General features: G+C 41.9%; 1 protein-coding gene and 1 long non-coding RNA gene across 3 annotated transcripts in view; one reads left to right on the top strand and one right to left on the bottom strand.

Moving 5' to 3' along the window:
* Window positions 1-22,890, bottom strand: part of WASF1 (WASP family member 1) — a 271,816-nt gene that overhangs the window by 49,008 nt on the left and 199,918 nt on the right. Inside the window, 1 exon segment of the mRNA XM_029595276.1 lies at window positions 16,115-16,249. Coding sequence (XP_029451136.1) covers window positions 16,115-16,249 — 135 coding nt within the window.
* Window positions 2,019-22,890, top strand: part of LOC115087747 — a 66,601-nt gene continuing 45,729 nt past the window's right edge. For both annotated transcript variants that reach the window (XR_003855605.1, XR_003855604.1), the window contains exon 1: window positions 2,019-2,258. This is a non-coding gene — a long non-coding RNA (uncharacterized LOC115087747). The remainder of the gene's footprint in view (window positions 2,259-22,890) is intronic.

Here is a 22,890-nt window from a genome sequence, read left to right as displayed (position 1 = left end):
CAGATGACATTACCCAAGTAACTTTACATGGATATTGAGGCACTAAACTGGAAAGGCTGCCACTGAGTATACCTGGGAAATGTTACCCAGGTAACTTTGCATGGATATCGAATGGCACTAAACCGGACAAGGCTGCCCCTGACTATACCCAGGTAACTTTGCATGGATATTGAGCAGCACTAAACCAGACAAGGTTGCCGATGAGTATACCAGGGCAACGTTATCCAGGTAACTTTAGGACAACATTTTCTCTCACTAGACTTAGCTGGCAATGCTTAACTGGGTAGTGCTGAGTATCGCTACATGCGAGTAACATTTTACTGAGCTGAGAAGCGCTGAATATCAGTGGTACCAGGATAACAGAATCTGGACAAGGAAGGGACAAACCCGCCCCCTCCCCCAACACGGCAGCGATAGGAACAGTGTTGAGAGACAGAGTAAAAATAACAGAGGGGAGTTGTGTTGGTTTATGGGAATTTATATGCACGTCTGCCCAAAACGGTGACTTTCTAGGACAGGTGCTTAAGCCTGCAAGAGTTTAGAGGCTGAAAACGGGCTTTCATCAGCTGAGTAAGGAAAACACTGACTTCCCAAGACCCAGCAGCTGGCCTGATGGGAGGCCTGACATAACTCTGACAGCTTGCAGCGGCACAGAGACAAGATGAACGCCAGCTGCACCGAGCCGGGCTTCAGGGCTTACTCTGAAAGACGTGGGACAGGTAACGCAAACTCCTTTACAGCCTCTAAAAGGTTCGGCAGCCCCCGCCGCTACACTAGTCTTCAATTTTTGCATGCCACAATGAAAGAAATGACAATCTGATTAAATAGTGCTTACTAATCTACACTTAATGGGGAACACAATTTCCCAAGCTACTTAGACATTTCCCCTAGAACTGAACACTGAGGGCACTTCCCCCTCCCCCCTCCAGCTGCCCCAGAGTGGTCCAGAAAATCAGCACCGCCCGGTGCCTGCAGTCTCATTCCCACAGGGAAACCGCCCGGGGAGTGTCCTTCTGAAAACTCGAGCTGGGGGGGGAAAGCGGACACTTCCGTTCTTCCGCATTATTATTTTTTTTTAAATCGAGCATTTCAAAAGCAGATCCCAGCTTGTACTGCCTCCCCCTCCCCCCCCCGCCAGTGCAGGCACTTTTACCCTCAGTGAAGGTGTGAAAGGTGTTTAACCACATCAAAGGTTTTCAGGCTTACTCCCCCCCTCCCCTCCCCGACAACTAATCCCCTTTTAGCCTGCTTTTCTTTTATACTTTACCTTTCTTGGATGATTCTCACAAGAAGATATAGAAAATAATTTAGATTCTAGTAAAAGCAAAACAATAGCCTGCTTTGCAAAGGGAAGACGGCCGCATGTCTGTCTGTCTGCCCCCCCCCCCCAAATAACTGCTGTGTTAAGGAGATAAGAATCGTTCTGGAAAACAGTGGACAAACAGAGAAAAGCTTAAACATTTGGCAGATTTTGAAGGGTTGCAATATATTTTTATGCCTGCTATACATACATTTCACACACATCTTAATTGTACCCAAAAAGTAATATTTATTTTCTTTTACAAAATGCAAGATCCACAAAGTGGTAGGACAACGCCTCCGAATAAAATCAGCTAAAATCTGCATAAACTTTGAAAATGACCTCCGAAGCACATGAACTCGCAGTCTGACGTCATGAGCAGGTTTTATTGTAAGGGCTATTAAAGCAGGAAGCTTGGCTGATTGAGGCAGAACAATCCACCTTATGAATATGTAACACCACCTGTCATGGGAAAAAAAAAAGTGCAGCATCTAAATTATTCTATACAAACCTAAGTTTAAATCACTACCCAAACACTGTATATCCATCTCTCTATACATAGGAAAGGTGCTTCAGATGACAGAAGTCTCTGACGCAGCTTTGGAAAGTAACCTGTAACCTGATTAATCATCAACAGCTCAAGACATTCTTTAATGCATTCTGGAACACGCAGTATTCTGCCAAATTCTGTGCAACAGCCTTTTTATACAGTGACGAATCCACTGCGGACATGCTTTTTCCTTCCTTAGAAAAAAACTGCCAGTTTTAATTTCAGATGGGAAATTATTTTTAAAGCAAAGCTCTGCAACCAGTACAATCAAGAAGGTAATTGGAAGGCGTTCTGGATGTCCTCTGTGAGCCTGCTTTGCTGCTGGATGACTCGTGAAGTAAATGTGAAATGCTAATCTCACATTTATGTATTCAGCACAGAAGACGCAGCTTTTGAAAACGTAAAAAGGTATCAAAATTGCGTGGAAGTGAACTTAGTAGCCGGAGTGAAGAAAAAGGAAAGAGGCATACAAAATCGCAGAAGTATTAGTAATTAACGTATGGAAAAGTAAAGATTGGGAGAAGGGAGGGAGACAGGAAGCAGGGAGGCGAGAAAGCGAGAGCGCACAGACAGAGAGAAGTGAGAGCGCACAGACAGAGAGGAAGATTGGAGGAATAAAAACTGATGGCTAGGAAGGAGTATTTCCAAAAATGTAGACACAAGTTAGAGGTCGGGGCAGGTGGAGGGTTTTAGGAAACTGGAGGAAGGCGATGGGGGAGACCGAAGGCAGAAGGAAAGGACTATAGGGGTGGTAATAAGAGGGGGGATCAGGAAGAGAGAGATAGGCAATAACAATTTTGAAATGCCAACATTGATAAATGTGCCCCGTATCTTTTAATGTTGAAGGGACACTGCCTCATGTAAAAAAAAAAAAAAATCTGAAATGAACCCAGACAGGAAAAATACAGTTGCTACAGTTCCCTTATAACATGGATTTAAAATCTTTCAGGAACTGAATCTTGTGAAGTAGATAATTCAACAATTACATGAAAAGCAAGTGGTCAGATTACTAATCATTCTCACACCCCCTGCAGTACCTGCAAGCAGGAAAATAAAGCCATTGCTACTACAAAAGTATTCAAGAGAGCCTGGGCTGGGAGCAGATCCATATTCGGCCAATTAGTTTTTGTAAATCTTCTCGAAGTCAAGCCTATGTAAGGATAAAATAGCATTACCCAGTAAATGATGGCAGCAAAAAACCAAAATGGTCCATCTAGTCTGCCCCCTGCTGGTTAGGGTTCTAACCCCAGCTCTGTGCCAGTTACCGCAATCCTGGAGGCACAAAGCAGAGGGACCATGGCAGTCATGGGCTGAACAGCCACTCCACGCAGGTTATCTAGTGCTTCATTACCTTCCTCTGTCTCCAGGAATCCTCTGGGGGTATTTTGTATTCTGTTATCCTCCCTCTGGAAGGGCATTCCAGGCATCCACCCCACTTTCCATGAAATAACACTTCGTGATATTGTTTCTAAGTCTGTCCCCATGGAGCTTCACTTCTTGGACCCCCCCCAAGTTTTACAATTTCCTTTCTACTGAAAAAGGGGATTGCATCTTGTGTAATGACCTCTTCAAAAAAACCTTTAACTCTCAACCTCTTTCTTTCAAGAGCCAGGCTGTGAGACAAAAGCAATCTACCTCTTCCAAGAAAATAAAAAATCAGACTGACATAGCAGCTCGGGAATATGAGACGGACGAGATCCATACACCATGGCCATCTGGGCCACACTCTGGAGCCACCAAGCCTACCAGATCTCGATGCCTGCCTCTGTCTTATCACCCTGCCTATTAGAGTCCAAGGAAGGGACACATGCAGAAGCACTTTCTGAGGCCATGGCTGACACACAGCATCAAGTCCTTCGGACTCAGATTCTCACCTCCGACTGAAGAACCTCGGCACTTTGGTATTTTGTTGTGATGCCATCAAGTCCTCCTGAGGTGTTCACCACATGGACTTGATGACAGAGAATGCCTTCACCGCTAGTTCCCATTCCTCAGGGTCCAGCCTGTGCCTGCTTAGATAATCAGCCTGCACATTCTCCACACCGGTTACGTGAGACACAGACAGAACTTCCAAAGACCTCTTGCCTACCAGAATAATATTCCCGCTTCCAAGGAGATCGCTGGGCTCTTGTTCTCCTTGCCTTTTGATTATATGCCTGTCCTCTCTCAGTGTCCAACAGCACTCTCTCCACTTTGTCTCTGACCAGAGATAGAAAGAACAACGCCTTCCTGATCACGCAAATTTCTAAATTACTGATGGACTAGGAGGCATCTAAGGACCAATGATCTTGAGCTGTTTGCCCTTGACAGATCACCCCCTAGCCTGTCATCTGTTGTCACACAATCACCCGACCTGGGATTTTCAACTCTATGCCCCTTGACAACTATTCTGTGAGCGCCACCAGAAAAAAACTGAACCTGGTATAAACCCAAAGAGAAGCCTGATGTTGAAATTCGATTGAGAACTCCAACACGAGATTAGAGTGTTCTTGCAATGGTCTCATCTGAGCAGACACTCAGGGCATTAGATCCAGCATAGATGCCATAGATCCTAAGACCCGAAGGTAATCCCAAACCCTGGGTACTCTCATCCACAACAACTGTTGTACTTGTGCCTGAAGCTTCAATCGCCTTTCTGTAGTAAGGAACACCTTGCCTATGGCTCATCTCAAAATGGGCCCTCAGACATTGTAAGTTCTGAGAGGGATTCAATTTGCTATTGTAAAACTTGATCACCCAACCTAGACTCTGTATCAGACAGATCACCCTGTTCACTTCATGATGACAATCCCCCTCAGACTGCCTGGATCAGCCAATCATCCAGATATGGGTGTACTAGAATTCCTTTGCTGTGCAAAGTTACCGCTACAACAACCAACATCATCTTCATGCGAGGAACTGTCGCCAAGCTAAAAGGGACTGTCTAAAATTGGAAATGCTCCTCTAATACTGCAAATCTGAGGAACCTCTGATGATCTTTCCGCATAGGGATATGCAGGTAAGCTTCTAAAAAATCCAAACATGCCAGAAACTCTTTTCCTTGCCACCGCAATCCCGGAACAAAGAGTTTCATGCGAAAGTGGGACACGCGCAAGCATGTGTTGATCTTTTTTAAATCCAAGATCTGGAGAAACATCCCCTCTTTCTTGGGCACCACAAAGTAGATGGAGTAATGTCGGAGATACTTTTCCCTTTGCAGGACAGGGATCACTGAACTTAGAGCAGATCCAAGGTGGATCTCACTGCTTCCTTTTTTTTTGCTTGGGATACATACAGAATTCATGAAGGCCTCACAAACTGGTCAAGCAAATTTTAAGGCATAGCTGTCTTTTACTACCAAAAGAACCCACGCATTCCTAGTCCACTCCTCGTAAAAACAAGACTGATGTCCTCCCATGCACGACTGAAAAGTACACCAATGCAACTTCACTGGGAGCTCTTAAGACCTTCAGTTCCAGAAACAGTAATGTCCTGCATATTCTTCTTGATTCCCTGAAAGGACTGTGACTTTCCCAAATACCTGGGTTGCAATGAAGAACTCTTCCCCAAGTGATAATGCCTGACTTCCTGAAACTTCTACCTGCTGGGGAAAGTTTTATGATTCCCCTTAGGCTTATCTTCAGGCATTATGAGCCTTAGACCCCAAGTTTCCCAACTTTACCCAACTTTCCCAAATCTTTCCCAAAGAGGCAATTACCCCGAAATGGAAGACTTGCCATGCAGGAACTTGACACCCATCTGCAGCCCAATTGGTGTAGTCACAATAGACATCTCGCCGAAAAACCGATCTGACATCATATTCCTAGCCGAAGTAGTGAACGAAATCATAAAAGAATCCACAATGAAGGCTAAATCTGTGTGCTCCTCAGATACAGACTGCTTGCAGTCCGTCATATAGGATCTATTGTACCCTGCATGTGCCATAAAGCTGCTATACACACCACTGACCTGAACCAAAAGGCAGATACCTCAAACATCTTCTTAGATGAACTGCCATTCTATGCCTGAGAATCCTTGAGCAGTCCATAACCCTCTACTGGGATAATGGGTTTCCTAGTCACAACTGATATCAAGGCATCCACTTTGGGAAAGCTTAAACATCTCCGAGGTATCCTCAGGCAGAGTATATAATTTGGCCACGGCTCTCCTAACCTTCAAGCCAGCCTCTGGTGTGTCCCATTTCTTAAATCCAAGGCCTTCACAAACTAATGAAAGAAGAAGTCCCAGGGGACACCTAAAGCCCGCTCCAACATGAGATCCGCCATTCCTGCTTGGATCATGTGCAATCATAGCTGGTAATTAATCTCATCTGAAAGATGGACTACCTTAGAATCATCACCTTCTGCTACCAGAATATCAGCTTCCCTCCAGAGAATTGCCATGCATGTTCTCATCCCGTGGGAGGTCTACTGGAAAATCTACCCAGAAAATCTCCCCAGAGCTCTGAGAATCCAGCCCAAGTCTGGATCCGGCTCTAACCCTTCTTCTTGGGACACAAGACCAAGTGCCAACCGATGACCCACAGTAGATGCATTTCTAACCAAAAACTGAAGTAAGAATAGTGAGCTCCATGAGTAAATGTGGCTGAATTACAGGAAAACATTCACACCCATGAAGCAGCCCTTGTCGGCGAAATGCTTGGCCAATATTGGCGGCAGATTAGTGGACCTGACAGATACACATAAGAACACAAGAAATTGCCACACTGGGTCAGACCAATGGTCCAATCAAGCCCAGCATCCCTGTTTCCAACAGTGAACCAAACCAGGCTACAAGAACCTGGCAAGTACTCAAACACTAAGAAGAACCATGCTACTGATGCCAATAGTAGCATAGGCCATTCCCTAAGTCAACTTGATTAATAGCAGTTAATGGACTTCTCCAATAACTTATCCAAACTTTTCTTGAACCCAGCTACATTAACTGCACTAACCACATACCTCTGGCAAACAAATTCCAGAGCTTAATTGGTGTTGCTAAGTGAAGAAGAATTTTCTCCGATTAGTTCTGAATGTGCTACTCGCTAACTTCAAGGAATGCCCTCTAGTCCGAAAGTGTAAATAGCCAGTTTGACATCTACCCATTCCAGACCTCTCATGATTTTAAAATACCTCCATCATATCTCCAACTCAGCCGTCTCTTCTCAAGCTGAACATCCCCTAACCTCTTAGCCTTTCCTCATAGGGGAGTTGTTTGCATCCCCTTCAGCGTTTTTGGTCACCCTTCTCTGCACCTTCTCCAGTGCATTGTATCTTTTTTGAGATGCGGTGACCAGAACTGTGCACAGTACTCAAGGTGCAGTCTCACAGAGGCATTATGACATTTTCCGTTTTATTCACCATTCCCTTCCTAATAATTCCTAACATTGTTTGCTTTTTTTGACTGCTGTAGCACACTGAGCTGACGATTTCAGTGTATTATCCACTATGATGATCTTTTTCCTGTTTGGTAGCTCTAATATGAAACTAACACGTATAATCTGCATGGAATATTTTTCCCTATAGGCAACACTTGCACTTGTCCACATTAAATTTCATCTGCCATTTGGATGCCCAATCTTCCAGTCTCACAAGGACCTCCTGCAATTTATCACAATCCATCTGTGATTTAATTACTCTGAATAATTTTGTATCATCTGCAAATTTGATAACCTCACTTGTATTATTTTCCAGATCATTTTTAAATATATTGAAAGCACCGGTCCAAGTACAGATCCCTGAGGCACTCCACAGTTTACAGTTTTCAGTGAGAAAATTGACCATTTAATTCTACTCTCTGTTTTCTGTCTTTTAACCAGTTTGTAGTCCACAAAAGGACATTTCCTCCTATCCCATGACTTTTTAGTTTTCTCAGAATCTTCTCATGAGGGACTTTCTCAAACGCATTCTGAAAATCCAAATAATTACATCTACCGATTCACCTTTATCCACATGTTTATTAACCCCTTCAAAAAATGAAGATTTGTGAGGCAAGATTTGCCTTGGGTAAATCCATGTTGATTGTATTCTATTAAATCATGTCTTTCCATATATGCTCTGTGATTTTGATCTTTAGAATAGTTTCCACAATTTTTCCCGGCACTGAAGTCAGGCTTACTGGACTATAGTTTTCTGGATCACCCCTGGAGCCCTTTTTAAATATTGGGGTTACATTGGCCACCCTTCAGTCTTCAGGTACAATGGATGATTTTAATGATAGGTTACAAACTTTAACTTATAGATCTGAAATTTCATTTTTGAGTTCCATCAGAACCCTGGGATGTATACCATCCGGTCCAGGTGATTTGCTACTGTTTAGTTTGTCAATCTGGCTTATTACAACTTTCAGGTTCACAGTGATTTGGTTTAGTTCATCTGACTCATCACTCTTGAAAACCATCTCTGAAACCGGTATCTCCCCAACATCCTCATTAGTAAACACGGAAGCAAAGAATTAATTTAGCCTTTCTGCAATGGCCTTATCTTCCCTAAGACCCCCTTTAACTTAACCCCTTGGTCATCTAACAGTCCAACTGACTCCCTCACAGGTTTCTTGCTTCTGATATATTTTAAAAAAGTTTTTATGAATTTTTGCTTCTCATGCCAATCTCATTTCAAATTCTTTCTTCTTCGCCTGTCAATGTTTTACACAATTAAAGCAGCAGAGAAAAGTGCCAAGATAAGTTCTTTATAAGAAAAAACAAAAATGAAAAAAAAAAAACCAAAAAAACTTGTGTGTATTAATAAAATTCAGGAAGGGTAGAGGTTTGCAACAGATGATTGAACAAAATGGAACATGTTCTTAAGTTCAATGAACTAGACATGCTTGTATTCTGAGATCTTTTCCTCCTTTTTCACAGATTTTAAGTCAGCTATGATTGATGGAATAACTGAAAATTTGTTGAAAGCGATAATTAGTTTGATTTCATATTTACTTTCACTTGCCCATATTTGTTAGGATCTGAGGAAGCCAGCCCCACTGGCTATCAGGGTCCCCTAAAGTCCAGGCACAAGTTAAAGAAGGGCCACAGAGCCCCTGTTCGTCCCTTCCCATCTAGACCTGACACCCTTGGCAGCATTTTCTCCAGACATATCTGAACACAGGTTAGACCCCCTACTATCTGCTGAAGACAGATCATCCTGAGAGACTACAGGTGGCCCAGTAGATTAAATACCAAGGGGAAGATATTAAAAGCCTACGCACATAAATCCAGGTTGATTTATGAGCGTGAGGGGGTTACACGCGCCGGGCCTACTTCAAAAGGCTGGCAGCGCGCGTAAAGCCCCAAGACGCGTGTAAGTCCCAGGACTTGAAATAATGGGCGGGGCTGGTCCGGGGGCATGGCCAAAGGCCTCTGCTAGGCCAGGGGATCGCGTACCGACACTTGGCCGGCAGGCGTAACTTCTACAACAAAGGTAAGGGTGGGGGGAGGGAACGGGGAAAGCCAGCTGGTCTCCCTGAGGGCTTGGTACGTGCAAAATTGTGCACCCCCTTGCGCGTGCCGACCCCTGATTTTATAACATGCGCGCAGCTGCGCGCACAAATGGAGACCGCACGTGTAGGTTCTAAAATCTGCCCCCAAGAGTATAGCGAAGCTTTCATTCTCTGTCTCCAAACTGCTGGTAAGGGTGAAAAACCCATGCAATTGCACTGATCTGGGGAACGTTAAGGAAATGGCTTTTAGAAACTGACTTTCCAAACTCAAAACGCACCTTAAAATATGGGTTTCAGCTGTTAGTCATTTTTCTAACCTGTGAAAATTCTTTCCCATTAAAAACTCCTTACTGATTTCAAGTTAAACAGCAGGTGGCAAGTTAGCAGTACAGTATTCTATAGTACTAATAGCTGGAGCTGACAAAGTTAATCCCCAAGCTAGAATGAGCTGCTGACATCACAGCTGCTGACATCATGCTGTGAGAGGAGACAGTGTGACACTTGAGAGTTACTTTTACAAACAGAGTGAGGGAGTTGAGCTGAGCAGAATACAGCTGTGAGCTTTGATGGTTTACCAAGTCAACATCTGAGTGCTGTACAGCTCTGTGTGCTGACTGGACAGAAGCAGTAAGGAAACCAACACTGAGTTTATCAGCAGGTTTCAATCTAACAGCCTAAGAAGTCCGACTCTGAGGCCATCAAGATTTACTCCAGTCCTGCTGGGAAAAACTGCACTGTTTAAGATGGCTGACAAGTCAGTAGTAAATGTATTAGTTTTAATTGTAAAAATCCGTTTTATTTTTCCTTGTCTGATGTTTGCAGCTTTGCAATCTTTTTCATGTGCACTATAATCCTTGTTAAAAAATAAACATTTTAGTTTATTAGCACTGTGTTTGTGATTGATTAGTGACCCAGATAAAGGAATTGCTATATGATTTCAAGGCTTTTAATATGTGGTCTGTGAATAACTTTCTGTGAACTCTGTGACCTTGGGTGTTGTGAGATTGCAGCGTCCCCCAGAAACCAAAGAATAGCTTATGAGCAGAGTACTTGCCCAGAAGCAGGCAGGAACCCAGCTGGTGAGTAGGAGATTAGCAGGACAGGGGCATTTCACAGGTGCAGGTGAGGCTTCTGCATTGCTTGTTGGGACCTTCAAGTGGCCAAGCATTGATCGCTGATGGATGTAAGGGATAGCAAGGAGAAGTTAGATAACATTACCACTTTCTGCATCTTAAATACGCTTATAGTGAGGATACTGTAAAATGCACCTCAAATATCCTGCTATCATCCACAACTTACTGAATTGTATATGTTTGATCTCTGGAAACCTTCCCTAATTGCCATTATAACTGATGATATGAATCTAATATGCCATCATCACTCTTATGTTCCTTCCTTTGGTTTTACTCTGTTTGTGTGCTATTATTTTATTCCTTATATGTTGGATATTTTTGATCTGTTCTAACATACTTTGAGTTCTCTTGATGGAAAAGTGTGAAACAATGATATATGATTAACCTAGACCTAGAAAGATTCTCTGACAGCTGAACAATAGCCTTTTAAATGAAATAAAGATGTGATTTGAATTTTGTAAGCTCTAAATTGCTCATCTATTCAGTAGACCCAGGTCAGGCGGTAAGAGATTCAAGCTTGTTTTTAACTCAAGGGTTTCTTTTTGAGGATGTGATTTTATGGAATATATTGTTAAATTTAGAAGAAATATCAGTATATACGAAGTAATGAAAACATATGAAGAAAATTCTCAAATCTGTTCAACTATGTAAAAATGACCATGCATAATAACATTATAATGTACCCTAGCTTTCCCCACCTCGGTGTTTAATGTAATCATAATTGATTATCCACTATTTGTCAAACATCAAAGTGGAGTACAACAGTTAGAAATTTTACTATTAATGGTGGAAAGTGTAGAAACCATCCCTTAGCCTTCTTGTAACTATTGATACATCGTTGCACAACTTGAAAGCCACTAAGGACCTGCTTTTTCCTCCATTTTCTTTCAAAAATGGCAAACCTAGCTTTTAAATATATGAACACCAAGATTTGCAGAGAGATCTCTGGTTGAATTAATCAATCGTTGCTTTTCAAGAACAACTAAATCCAAAGCCGATGTTAGGATAGCATTCTAGGCCTTAACTTGCAAAGGTCTCAGGAAATACATTTTCAAAGCTATAGGTGTCTTATTAATGGGCTTATATAGGTTTTCCAGCTACAAACTGCAAATAACTAATGAATGGTCTGAGTAGGGCAAAGACAGTTCCAACACTGAATCCTGGGGAGGTTTAAACCACCCTAAAGGAGAAAATTAAATCAAGGTATGCCTTACTTTATGAATGACAAAATTCACAGATTGTGAAAACCCAAGATCCTCCATAAGAAGGCAGAAGTCCTTATCTCCTACTTCAGTGGGATTATCAGCATGTACATTAAAATAGACCAGCCCAATGAGATTGCGAGTATCAGTGGTAGTTGCTATAGCAAACATGGTCAACTGCATCAAGTGACAACTGATCATAAACTAGTGGGCAATAAAGTAATCAAGTGAAAGCATCCTTGTTTTCTAATTGAAAGACTAAACAATCCAACACATTCGTAGAAGAACCTAGATCAGAATGATTGATTATCTTAAGATTAAGACAATTATGATAGTTCATAGCAACTCACCCCAAAAAGGGTTAGTCTTATTCAGAAAAGAAAAGCCAGGTGGACATGCTTGCCGGAGGCAGATGGCCTTACCTTCAGCTTTCTGTAAGGAAGTGAGCATATGTATCACCCATGCAACACTGCGCTGATGTGGCTCAGAGTAATTTTGCTCAATTTCTTTCCTCTAATCACTGCTGAGAATCTTTTTCCTGAATTCAAATGTAGCACTTGCCTCACACAGTCTCTGATCCCTCTTCCTCAGACTCAACTGGTGCCACAAGCATATATTTAGCAAATACTTAACACAGCTACTTTTTCACTATGCTACTGTGCAAGTAACAGAACTTATCTAACAGCACAATTAACCAGCCCTAAACCACTGAACCTTGAGTTTAACGTACTCTATACATTCAACTAGAAGCTAATGGCTTCAGTGAGTAGCTCTAATGCATATTACGAGAACATTGAAATCAAATTAAGTATGTTTTGCTTGCACTTTTTAATGTTCATTGCCTTTCTAAATACCATTATAAAGGGAACAAAAAGCAAGGTGTGTCTTTCTGAAGAGTGACAATGACAGTAAGATCTGTAACAAGGCTGACAAGTGGGAGTAGAAAAGCAAGGAACGATTTAAGAAACAATAAGCTGTGGAAAGTGTGGCTGCTGAGATTTAACACAAAAAAAGAACGGTGATACATTTAGGAAACAGAAAGCCAGTGGAGTGGTACATGATGTAAGGGTGAGGTCTTGTTGACTAAGGAAGAGGATTTAGGAGGTGATCGTATCTGATGATCTTACAGTAGCCTACAAATTATAAAATTAATCTTGTTCTAAATGGGTAACAGACTAATACATACATAATAATAAGATGAAGATGAAATAAGAACTAAGACCTAAAACACAAGATGGCACACCAGATGTTTGTACATAATCAGTCAAAAGAAGCAGTTTCTATCAAATCAATCTGCTAAATGCTTGAGGAAAATAAAAAGCTTTGACTTGTTTTCTAAAATCCTTATAATTCGGAACTGCCTACATGTTCTGGAAGCAAGTTCCATACAAGGGACCTGCAACAGAAAACAGTTTTTGGTTTTTTTTTTAACCAGAGTTCCTGTAGTTGGTAATATTAGTAAACTTTTTTCTTGTAATCGCAACGGTCAAGGTGGGACATATTTTATTATCAGTTGTGATAAATATGAGGGACCTACTTTGTGACTGGCTTCTTTAGTGTTTAAAGCCTACTTAAAAACTGATCCTAAGATTCATTGGGCTCAGGTGAGACGTGCGTCTTCATTGGATATCCTGTTACAAAGGCATACTGTAAGGTTTTTGGTAGCCCAACGTATAACGCACCTTGAATACTGTGTACAATTCTGGTCGCCGCACCTCAAAAAAGATATAGTTGCGATGGAGAAGATATAGAGAAGGGCAACCAAATGATAAAGGGGATGGAACTGCTCCCCTAAGAGGAAAGGCTGAAGAGGTTAGGGCTGTTCAGCTTGGAGAAGTGACGGCTGAGGGGGGATATGATAGAGGTCTTTAAGATCATGAGAGGTCTTGAATGAGTAGTTGTGACTCAGTTATTTACACTTTCGAATAATAGGAGGACTAGGGGGCATTCTATGAAATTAGCAAATAGCACATTTAAGACTAATCGGAGAAAATTCTTTTTCACTCAATGCACAATAAAGCTCTGGAATTTGTTGCCAGAGGATGTTGTTAGTACAGTTAGTGTAGCTGGGTTCAAAAAAGGTTTGGATAAGTTCTTGGAGGAGAAGTCCATTAACGGCTATTAATCAAGTTTACTTAGGGAATAGTCACTGCTATTAATTGCATCAGTAGAATGGGATCTTCTTAGTGTTTGGGTATTTGCCAGGTTCTTGTGGCCTGGTTTGGCCACTGTTGGAAACAGGATGCTGGGCTTGATGGACCCTTGGTCTGACCCAGCACGGCAATTTCTTATGTTCTTAACGTGTTCTAGGGAACCAATGGCAAAAAACTGGACAATAGTCTTTTGCCTCTTACTCATGACTAGCACTCATAAATGCTATGTCACCAAATGGAGAGAGTGAGCTTTTGGCCTCAGTTTCATGCTTCGTCAAGCTTAACGGAGAGATGTGTATATGATGAAGAGTGAGAACTACCACCAGTGGGGAGAGGATTTGATAGCGTGACTTATTAATCTACTGTTAACAGAGAACAACTATTACAGCAATTTTGTTCTCTCTGATAAACAGATGAGTCTCACAGATAGGATTCCCTAGCTGAAGGTTATCTGCAGCAAAGAGAGAAAAACTCACAGGCTGCCAACAGACAAAAACAACATTTTCTCATGGAACCCTTGTTTTATCTTATATGTTTATTTTCCAATAAAAATACAAAGTAAAAAAAGGGAAGAAAACCTGAAATAATAAAGCTGGGCTGTAAGAAGAAGGAAGCTGGGCTCTAAAGTTCAAACTGGCCTTGAAAAATGCATAGTCCAAGTCCAGCAGCCTGTCAGGAGGCCCTATCCAGACAAGAATGAGAAGTGTACTAAAGTTTACATTGCAGCTTTGAAATCTCTTCAATGGAAGTAGATCTTAGTTTGGTGACCAGCGTTGATATGGCTGTAACATTATGAGCCTTGATTGACCCTTCTGCCAGAGAACAACAATGGGAAATGCAATTTACTGTCTAACTGGAAATAGTGCATTTTGTCAGCACAAGGCCCAGCCTGTAGATGTCAAAAGAGACAAAAAATTGGTTGAACTTTCCGAGGGATTACGTCTGCTCCAAACAAAAAGGGATAGCATTTTTGCATTCCAGTAACTAGAGGTCCAATTCATCCTTAGGGAAGAATGATAACTGACAAGTAAGGTGGCAGTCTGACACCACATAGGCAGGAACTTAAGATGGGCATGAAGTATCACCTCTTTATAACACTTAGTGTAAGATGGATAAGTCACTAAGGCCTGGATCTCACCGATACTGTATACTGAAGTGACCGCCACCTTCCAGTTCAGGTACTTGAACTCACAAGAGATCAGAGGCTTTGAAGGAGCTTGCATGAGCCATACTGATATCCCATGACAGGGGAGGGGGCGGCTTTAGAAAAGGTTTCAGCTGAAGCAAGATACTTATAAGCCTGACAACTAGAGGCTTTATAGCAGTGGAATTCAACCTGGACCTTGGAGATCCCCCAACCAGTCTGGTTTTCAGGATATCCACAATGAACATATATGAAATATATTTCATTACCATTATTGTGTGCAAATATAACTCATACATATTCATTGTGAATATCCTAAAACCAAACTTGCCAGGGGGATCCCCAAGGACTGGGCTGAGCACCACTGCTGTACAGAAATCTGGTTCCCTTCTTCAAAGTTGTGATAAGTGTCATTTGCACCCCTTACTTTTTCGTATCTGAGACCAGACTCTGAAAGAAGTGAAAGGTATTCAAATAGTTTTTGTGTGGAGCAAGAGAATGTACCTAGGGACTATACGAGATGGCAAACCACAGAATCTCCACATGGATTCCTTCCTAGAAGCCATGAAAACCTGAGACACTTCCTTAGAGGGAGGGAGTGATCGAACCATACCCCCCTCAACATCCAGGCTGTGAGGGCCGCAGCCTGGATTGCTAGGGTGTAGTTGCAATCTCAGGTTTCTTCATGACCGGGGATGGGGATTCCTTGAAGGACATCTCCTGATGGAGAGTGAGAATCATGGTTCCCTGGTCCCTTCCGAGTTATACTGAGGTTTCTGCCACTAGGGGTTATGGTGGAATATGCACACGGAAGACCAGTTCCCCAATGAAGGACCTGCTGCTAGTCTGCATTCAGACCTCCTTCTGAAGAAAAGCCAATACTTTCCCGTTCTGTACTGTCGTGATCAGGTCCACCTTGGTTAGACCCTTTTCCAGGTGACCGAGCCTATCTGCCAGAACATGTGTCTCACTCTGTCAGGTATGTAGTTCTTACGCCCAGTTGTGCACCCTGATTGTTTCCCAACAGTATACAAAAATCACTTTTCCTATTTTCTTTGACTTTAGCATTCCATATCCTTACCACGGAGATGCATTTCTGCCATTTGTTATTAGAACAAGGAAGAAAGTAATTGTCAGCATGTCACATGATAATAGCAACATCTGTATCATAAAATCAGAGCAATCGTTAAGGCACGGCAAACCTCCAAGTCAGACTTACGTTCTTCTTCCTTTGGGTCTAGTTGTGTAACGCTGACTGACAAACGGTCCACACGTTCTTGCAAAGAATTCACTCTGAAGGAAAAACTATGCGCCTCATTAAAAAGCTCTCCAAATATATCTTCAGCATATTTACCTGCGGAAGAAAAAAAAAAAAAGGAAGCCAAGATCTATAGGGCTGGGAAAAAATGTCACACTTCAATGCTCTTACAATCATTAAATTAAGAACATATCGTTTTCTGCTCACCAGTTTTATTACACTTTACATATTTTATTACCCAAAAGGGAAAAATGATGATAATCATAAAAATAATTTATGCATATTCAACCCATCAGCAAAATCAGGTGTAAGGTAATAAACTGGCAACAGATGTAATTAATTGACAATTTCTGTGCAACTCGAGAAATGGGTGCCTATTCTCCAACACAGCCTCTACAAAAAAGTGCCTACTAATTATAAAAACTTTGTCTTGGGAAATTCTGCAGGTCAAAGCTTTCCTCGAAGACTTTTTTCCCGGCGGTGCATTCGGTTTTCTCGGATGTCAGGATCTCTTAGCATTTCTGGAGGACAGACACTGTGGTACACTTTATATATCTCAGATGCGCCTCCTACCTCCCTCCTGCACACTTACATACGGCAGCAGTGCGCACCACTCTCCAGATTCCTGCAGCATATTACGCATGTTTATTTTATTTCTTGGCACATGCTGGAGTGCAAATTCATGGTGTCTCATGGAGGGCAACTTTCAAAAACCCTTTAGTCAAGCAAGTACCGATCTAGCAAGGAAAAAGGACTGAAAATCGCACTCCCTCACAACACACACACACACACATGTACAGCAGCATTAGGAGGTGGCTCCTGAGTATAGGCTGGAGGAGAAGACAGCGCATGTAGCCATTTTCCAATTTACTCATGCTATTTCCCATTCAAAAAGTTCCCAAAGAAAAGGCCGGCACAAACGTTTGCAAATATTTTGCAGCCACGGCTTTTTTCCAAAATGAAGTCCTTCTTGTACTTTCCCCTTGGAAACGGTGCCCAGACTGCTGGTAGAAAGGATGCACAGACTTTACCACAACAAGTGGAGGAGCAAGCAGCTGGGAACCAGGGAGACCAGGGGTCGAGTCCCACTGCCGCTCCTTATGACCTTGGGCCACTCACTTCACCCTCCACTGCCTCAGGCACAAACTTAGATTGTGAACCCTCTGGGGACAGGGAAATACCCGCAGTACCCGAACGTAATCTGCTCTGAACTGCTGAAAAGCGGAATATGTATTTTAAAAACAAAAAATTAATTACATTAACAAGGGCAGCGTGATACTTCAGGTGACAAATCTGCATGCATCTTACCCCCCCTGCATCTCGTCATCTGACACTGCCTACATTCAAGGTATGGATGGACATTTTGCTGCCCCTAAATCCTAGCAATCTGTTGAAAATGCTTCTGCTTTTCAGTTCACTTCTGATGCAGACACCCTTCTATACATAGTGAGGCTTCAGGGAACTTTGCAGTCCCTTGGTTTTCAGAGTTCAAGAAATCTATTTTTGAGCGGTTTCTTGATCCCAAAGTGATAACATGCCTTTTCTGATAGTTTAGGAATCCATTGCTCTTTCCTGCCATGAAAATCAAAAGAATACCAAAACAAAGAAACCCAAACTAGTGAAAGTGAGAAATATCAAACATTCTCCTAGATAAAAGGTTGACTTAAATGTGCAAGATTTGCTCTTACTACCCTTATAATCATCATATTGAGTCACTGATACTACTCAATAAGAGCCAGGCCAAGCGCACCATTAGCCCCCGTTTTGGACGTGCTATTATTACCCCATATACAGTAAGGGGTAATAGCGCGTGGAAAACGTGCGGCCAACCCTCCCGAAACTAATAGCGCGCTTAACATGCAAATGCATGTTGATGAGTCTATTAGTTAGTTCCACTCGATACAGAAAGTAAAATGAGAAGCCAAGCCGCACATTTTACTCTCAGAAATGAACTCCTGCCAAAGGCTGGAGTTAATTTCGGCCTGCACCGGGAAAGTGTACAGAAAAGCAGAAAAAACTGCTTTTCTGTACACCCTCCGACTTAATATTAAGTCGGAGGCCCCAAAAATAAAAAATCCGCCTGCGGTGCGCGGGTTGGAAAATGGATGCTCAATTTAGCCGGCGTCCGTGTTCCGAACCCTTTGCTGTCAGCGGGTTCGACAACCAACACCGGTAAAATTAAGCGTCGGTTGTCAAACCCGCTGACAGCCGCCGCCTCCTTATTAGCGTAGGCCCTCTTTTGCATACTGAATTGCGTGCCCAGGAGAGTGACCTGGGCGTGTGTTGGGAGAGCGGGCGCTCGCCTTGGAGCGCTGGCTCTCTTGCGCAGTTTACTGAATCGGCCTGAATGTTTGCAAAGTCTACAAAGACATCTGCATTATAATCATCGGTCATGTGATAAGTTATTTTTTTTTATAGAATATATTTTTTAAATGCAATAAAATCACTTAAATTAGTATGGATGGTAAGTATCTTCAAGAAGTAACTACTGCCAGACACTGTGCCAATGTTTCATTTTACTGGAACTTGAAATGTCTTCCATGTCTGTCAGAGATGATTATAATGCAGACGCAGTCATGAGAACTTAAGAAATGCCATACTGGGTCCGACCAAGGGTCCATCAAGCCCTGTATCCTGTTTCCAACAGTGGCCAATCCAAGTCACATGTACCTGGCAAGTACCCAAACATTAGATAGATCACAAGCTTCTATTGCTTATTAATTACTGTTATAGCAGTTTATGGATTTAACCTCTAGGAACTTGTCCAAACCTTTTTTAAACTCAGTAACACTAACTGCTGAAACCACATCCCCTGGCAATGAATTCCAGAGTTTAACTATGCGCCGATTTGTTTTACATGAGCTTTGTTAACTTCATGGAGTGCTCCCTAGTCCTTCTATTATCTGAGAGAGTAAATAACTGATTTACATTAACTTGTTCAAGTCCTTTCATGATTTTGTAGACGTCTATCAAATCCCCCTTCAGTCATCTCTTCTCCAAACTGAACAACCCTAACCTCTTTAGTCTTTCTTCATAGGGGAGCCTTTGCTTGCCCCTTATTTTGGTCGCCCTTCTCTGCAGTGTCTCCAGTGCAACTATATCTTTTTTGAGATGCGGCAACCAGAATTGCACACAGTATTCAAGGTACGGTCTCACCATGGAGTGATACATAGGCATTATGACATCCATTGTTTCCATTCCTTTCCTAATAATTCCGAACACTGTTTGCTTTTCTGATAGCCAAAGTAACTGAGCAGACGATTTCAATGTATTTTCCACTATGATGCTTAGGTCTCTTTCCTGGGTGGTAACTCCTAAGATAGAACCTGACATTGTGTAACTACAGCAAGGGTTATTTTTCCCTATATGCATCACTTGCACTTGTCCATGTTAAACTTCATCTGCCATTTGGATGCCCAATTTTGCAGTCTCACAAGGTCTTCCTGCAATTTATTACAATCTGCTTGAGATTTAACTACTCTACATAATTTTGTGTTGTCTGCAAATGTGATCACCTCAATCGTCGTACCCCTTTCCAGATCATTTATTCATATATTAAAAAGCACCAGTGCTTGTGAATAAAAAGCCTAATAAAGAAAAAAAAAAAGCACCGGTCCAAGTACAGATCCTTGAGGCATTCCACTGTGAAAACTGACCATTTAATCCTACTCTCTGTTTCCTGTCTTTTAACCAACTTGCAATCCACAAAAGGACATCAACTCCTATCCCATGACTTTTTAGTTTTCTTAGAAGCGGGACTTTGACAAATGCCTTCTGGAAATCCAAATATACCACATCTACTGTTTCACTTTTGTCCACATGTTTATTAACACCTTCATAAAAATGTAGGAAATTTGTGAAGCAAGACTTCCCTTGGGTAAATCCATGTTGGCTGTATCCCATCAAACCATATCTATCTACATGTTTCGTGATTTTATAACAGTTTCCATGATTTTTCCCAGCACTGAAGTCAGGCTCACCAGTCTAAGTTTTCCAGATCTTTTAGCAGATTTTACAAACTCTGTTATTGAGTAGTATTGATGTCTCTGTATGATGGTCATAAGGATATTAAGAGCAAATTTTACATGTGACAATCTAAAGAGCATGGAAACTTCATGATGCATATCACTTTATATCTTCAAAGGCCATTACCTTCCATCAACACTCCAGATCTCTGTGCATTTTACTAGACTGCCAAATATTTTTTTAAAATACTACTATAAAACACTAATTGATTACTAGATGAGACTGGAGTTTTGGAAACCATACCTGTTTAAAATATTCATTCTATTTTTTCTACTTTTAATGGGATATTGTAATACTTGAACTGGATTTCTGCAACCCAAGGCACCTCCGGTATTTCCATTTCAAAGAAGATCCTGTCATGTCCTTTTGCAGTGGCCACCTGTGAGGGTTCAACAGATGATGACTTGTGGTCCTGATTCATCAAGATCTTGTCCATAAACACATAATAGAACAATTGTCTTAAGAGAATTGGTCCCTTAGTTATCCTTTCCTGCCAGAAAGTGATGCATACGGATATCCTGTAAGAGGTAGTCCAGTCCTACGCCCTGAATGCTTGCCAACATAGATGGAGGGGATTCTCATTTTTCCCTGCTTGTTCAGATAGTACATGGCCACCTGGTTCTTTAAACTAAGACATTTATGTTAAACCACATAACATAGTGACATAGTAATGACAGCAGATAAAGACCAGATGGTCCATCCAGTCTGCCCAGCAATGTGCTTTTGGTAGTAGCTGCTGTTATGTGCTGGTTACCCCATGTATTCTGTTAAGGGTAGTAACTGCCGTTCCATGCAGGTTATCCCTATACAGAAATGTTACAACGACCCCCTTTCTTCATTTCTAATCTCAAGCCTTTAGGGATCCATAGTATTCAATAACTGTTCTCGTCTTCATCACCTCTTTGAGGAGGGCATTCAAGGCATCCACCACCCCCTCCATGAAGAAATATTTCCTGATATTGGTTCTGAGTCTTCCTCCTGGAGTTTCATATCCTGACTCCTAGTTCTACTGTTTCTTTTCCAGCAAAAAAGGTTTGAAGTTTGTGCATCATTAATACCTGTCAGGTATCTGAAGGTATATCTCCCCTGCACCTGGTCTCCTCCAGGGTATACATATTTAGATCTTTCAGCCTCTCCTTGTAGGTCCTTTAGTCCCAAAACAGACCCTTGAGGTACTCTATTTAGGACCATTCTCTCATCAGAGCGGGATCCATTTACCATTACACACTGTTTTATGTCAGCCAACCAGTTAGTAATCTACACCATCACTTTGGAGCCCACTCCTAAGCTTCTCATTTTATCCATGAGCCTCCTATGTAGAACTATGTATCAAAAGTTTTGCTGAAATCCAAGTAAATCACATCGCGTGCTCTTCCTCGATCCAGCTCTCTAATAACCCAATCAAAAAAGTCAATGAGATTTGTCTGTCAGCACCTTCCCCTGGTGAATCCATGCAGCCTCGGGTCTAACAACCGACCAGACTGTAAATAGTTCTTTATACTTTCCTTCAGTAGAGTCTCCATTAATTTTTCCCACCATAGAGGTGAGTCTAACAGACCTGTAGTTTCCAGCCTCAACTCTACTACCACTTGTAAAGCAGGACCACAACCACTCTTCACCAATTATTCAGCACCACTCCTGTTTCCAGGTAGCTATTGAACAGGTCTTTCAGTGTAACTGCCAGCACATCTCTGAACTCCCTCAGTATCCTGGGATGTACCTCATCCGACTCCACGGCCTTTTCCACTTTCAGGCTTCCTATCTCTTCCCATACATTCTCTTCTGTAAACGGGGTTGCATCTTCTCCACTCCTAGCCATGGTCTTGTTAACACCGATTTGAAGCATTTGTTTAATATTTCTGCCATGTCTTCATCTCTCTTCACACATTGCTCCTTGTCACCTTTCAATATCACTATACCACTTTGGGCCTCCATCTTTCTCTGATATATCTGAAAAAGGTTTTGTCACTTTGCTTTACCTCTTTGGCAATGCTTTCTTTCTTTTTTTCTTCGTCTCCCTCCATTTCACCATGTATTCTTCCCCATGTTCCTCTTTTTGGGATATTTTATACTTCTTGTACATTGTTCTTTTTGCCTTTATTTTCACAGCTACCTTCTTTGAGAACCAGATTGGTTTCTTTTTTCCTGTTACACTTGTTTACTTTTCTAACATATAGATTTTTGCCCACAGTTGTTCCACCGCACCCATTTTCTCCCCAGTCTTCCAGTTCTTCCTTCAGGAACATCCCCATTTTGACAAAGTCCATATTTTTGAAATTCAAAAAACTCTGGCCTTTGATTTCTGAAGGCCTTTAGTACATTTAGGACAACCTTCTTTCCCAAAAGGTTGATGGCACATCTCTTTTCTTGGAGCAATCAAGCAGCTTGGGTGTGAGGTTCCTCTAGGTGAACTGTCCAGCCAAGGATGTAAGCATTTATAGTCAGACTAATTTGATGCTGTAGAATTTGGAAGATTAACTTCACCACATTATGATGGGAAAGCCACCAAGTCAGACTGAGTAATTCAAGAACTAAGCATTTCTATAGCACTACTAGACATATGCAATGCAGTACAGGTATACATATGAAACAGTTCTTGCTCCATAGAGCTTTCAATGTAATCAAGAAGCACAGAGAAAATAAATAAGAGGCTTCAGGAAACTGATTTATTACAAAAAGCATGGGTAAAATTAACAAGGCTATGGTCAGGG

This window comes from Rhinatrema bivittatum, chromosome 3 (assembly GCF_901001135.1).
Source record: "Rhinatrema bivittatum chromosome 3, aRhiBiv1.1, whole genome shotgun sequence".
Taxonomy (NCBI): domain Eukaryota; kingdom Metazoa; phylum Chordata; class Amphibia; order Gymnophiona; family Rhinatrematidae; genus Rhinatrema; species Rhinatrema bivittatum.
This window is presented reverse-complemented; position numbering and strand designations above follow the sequence as displayed.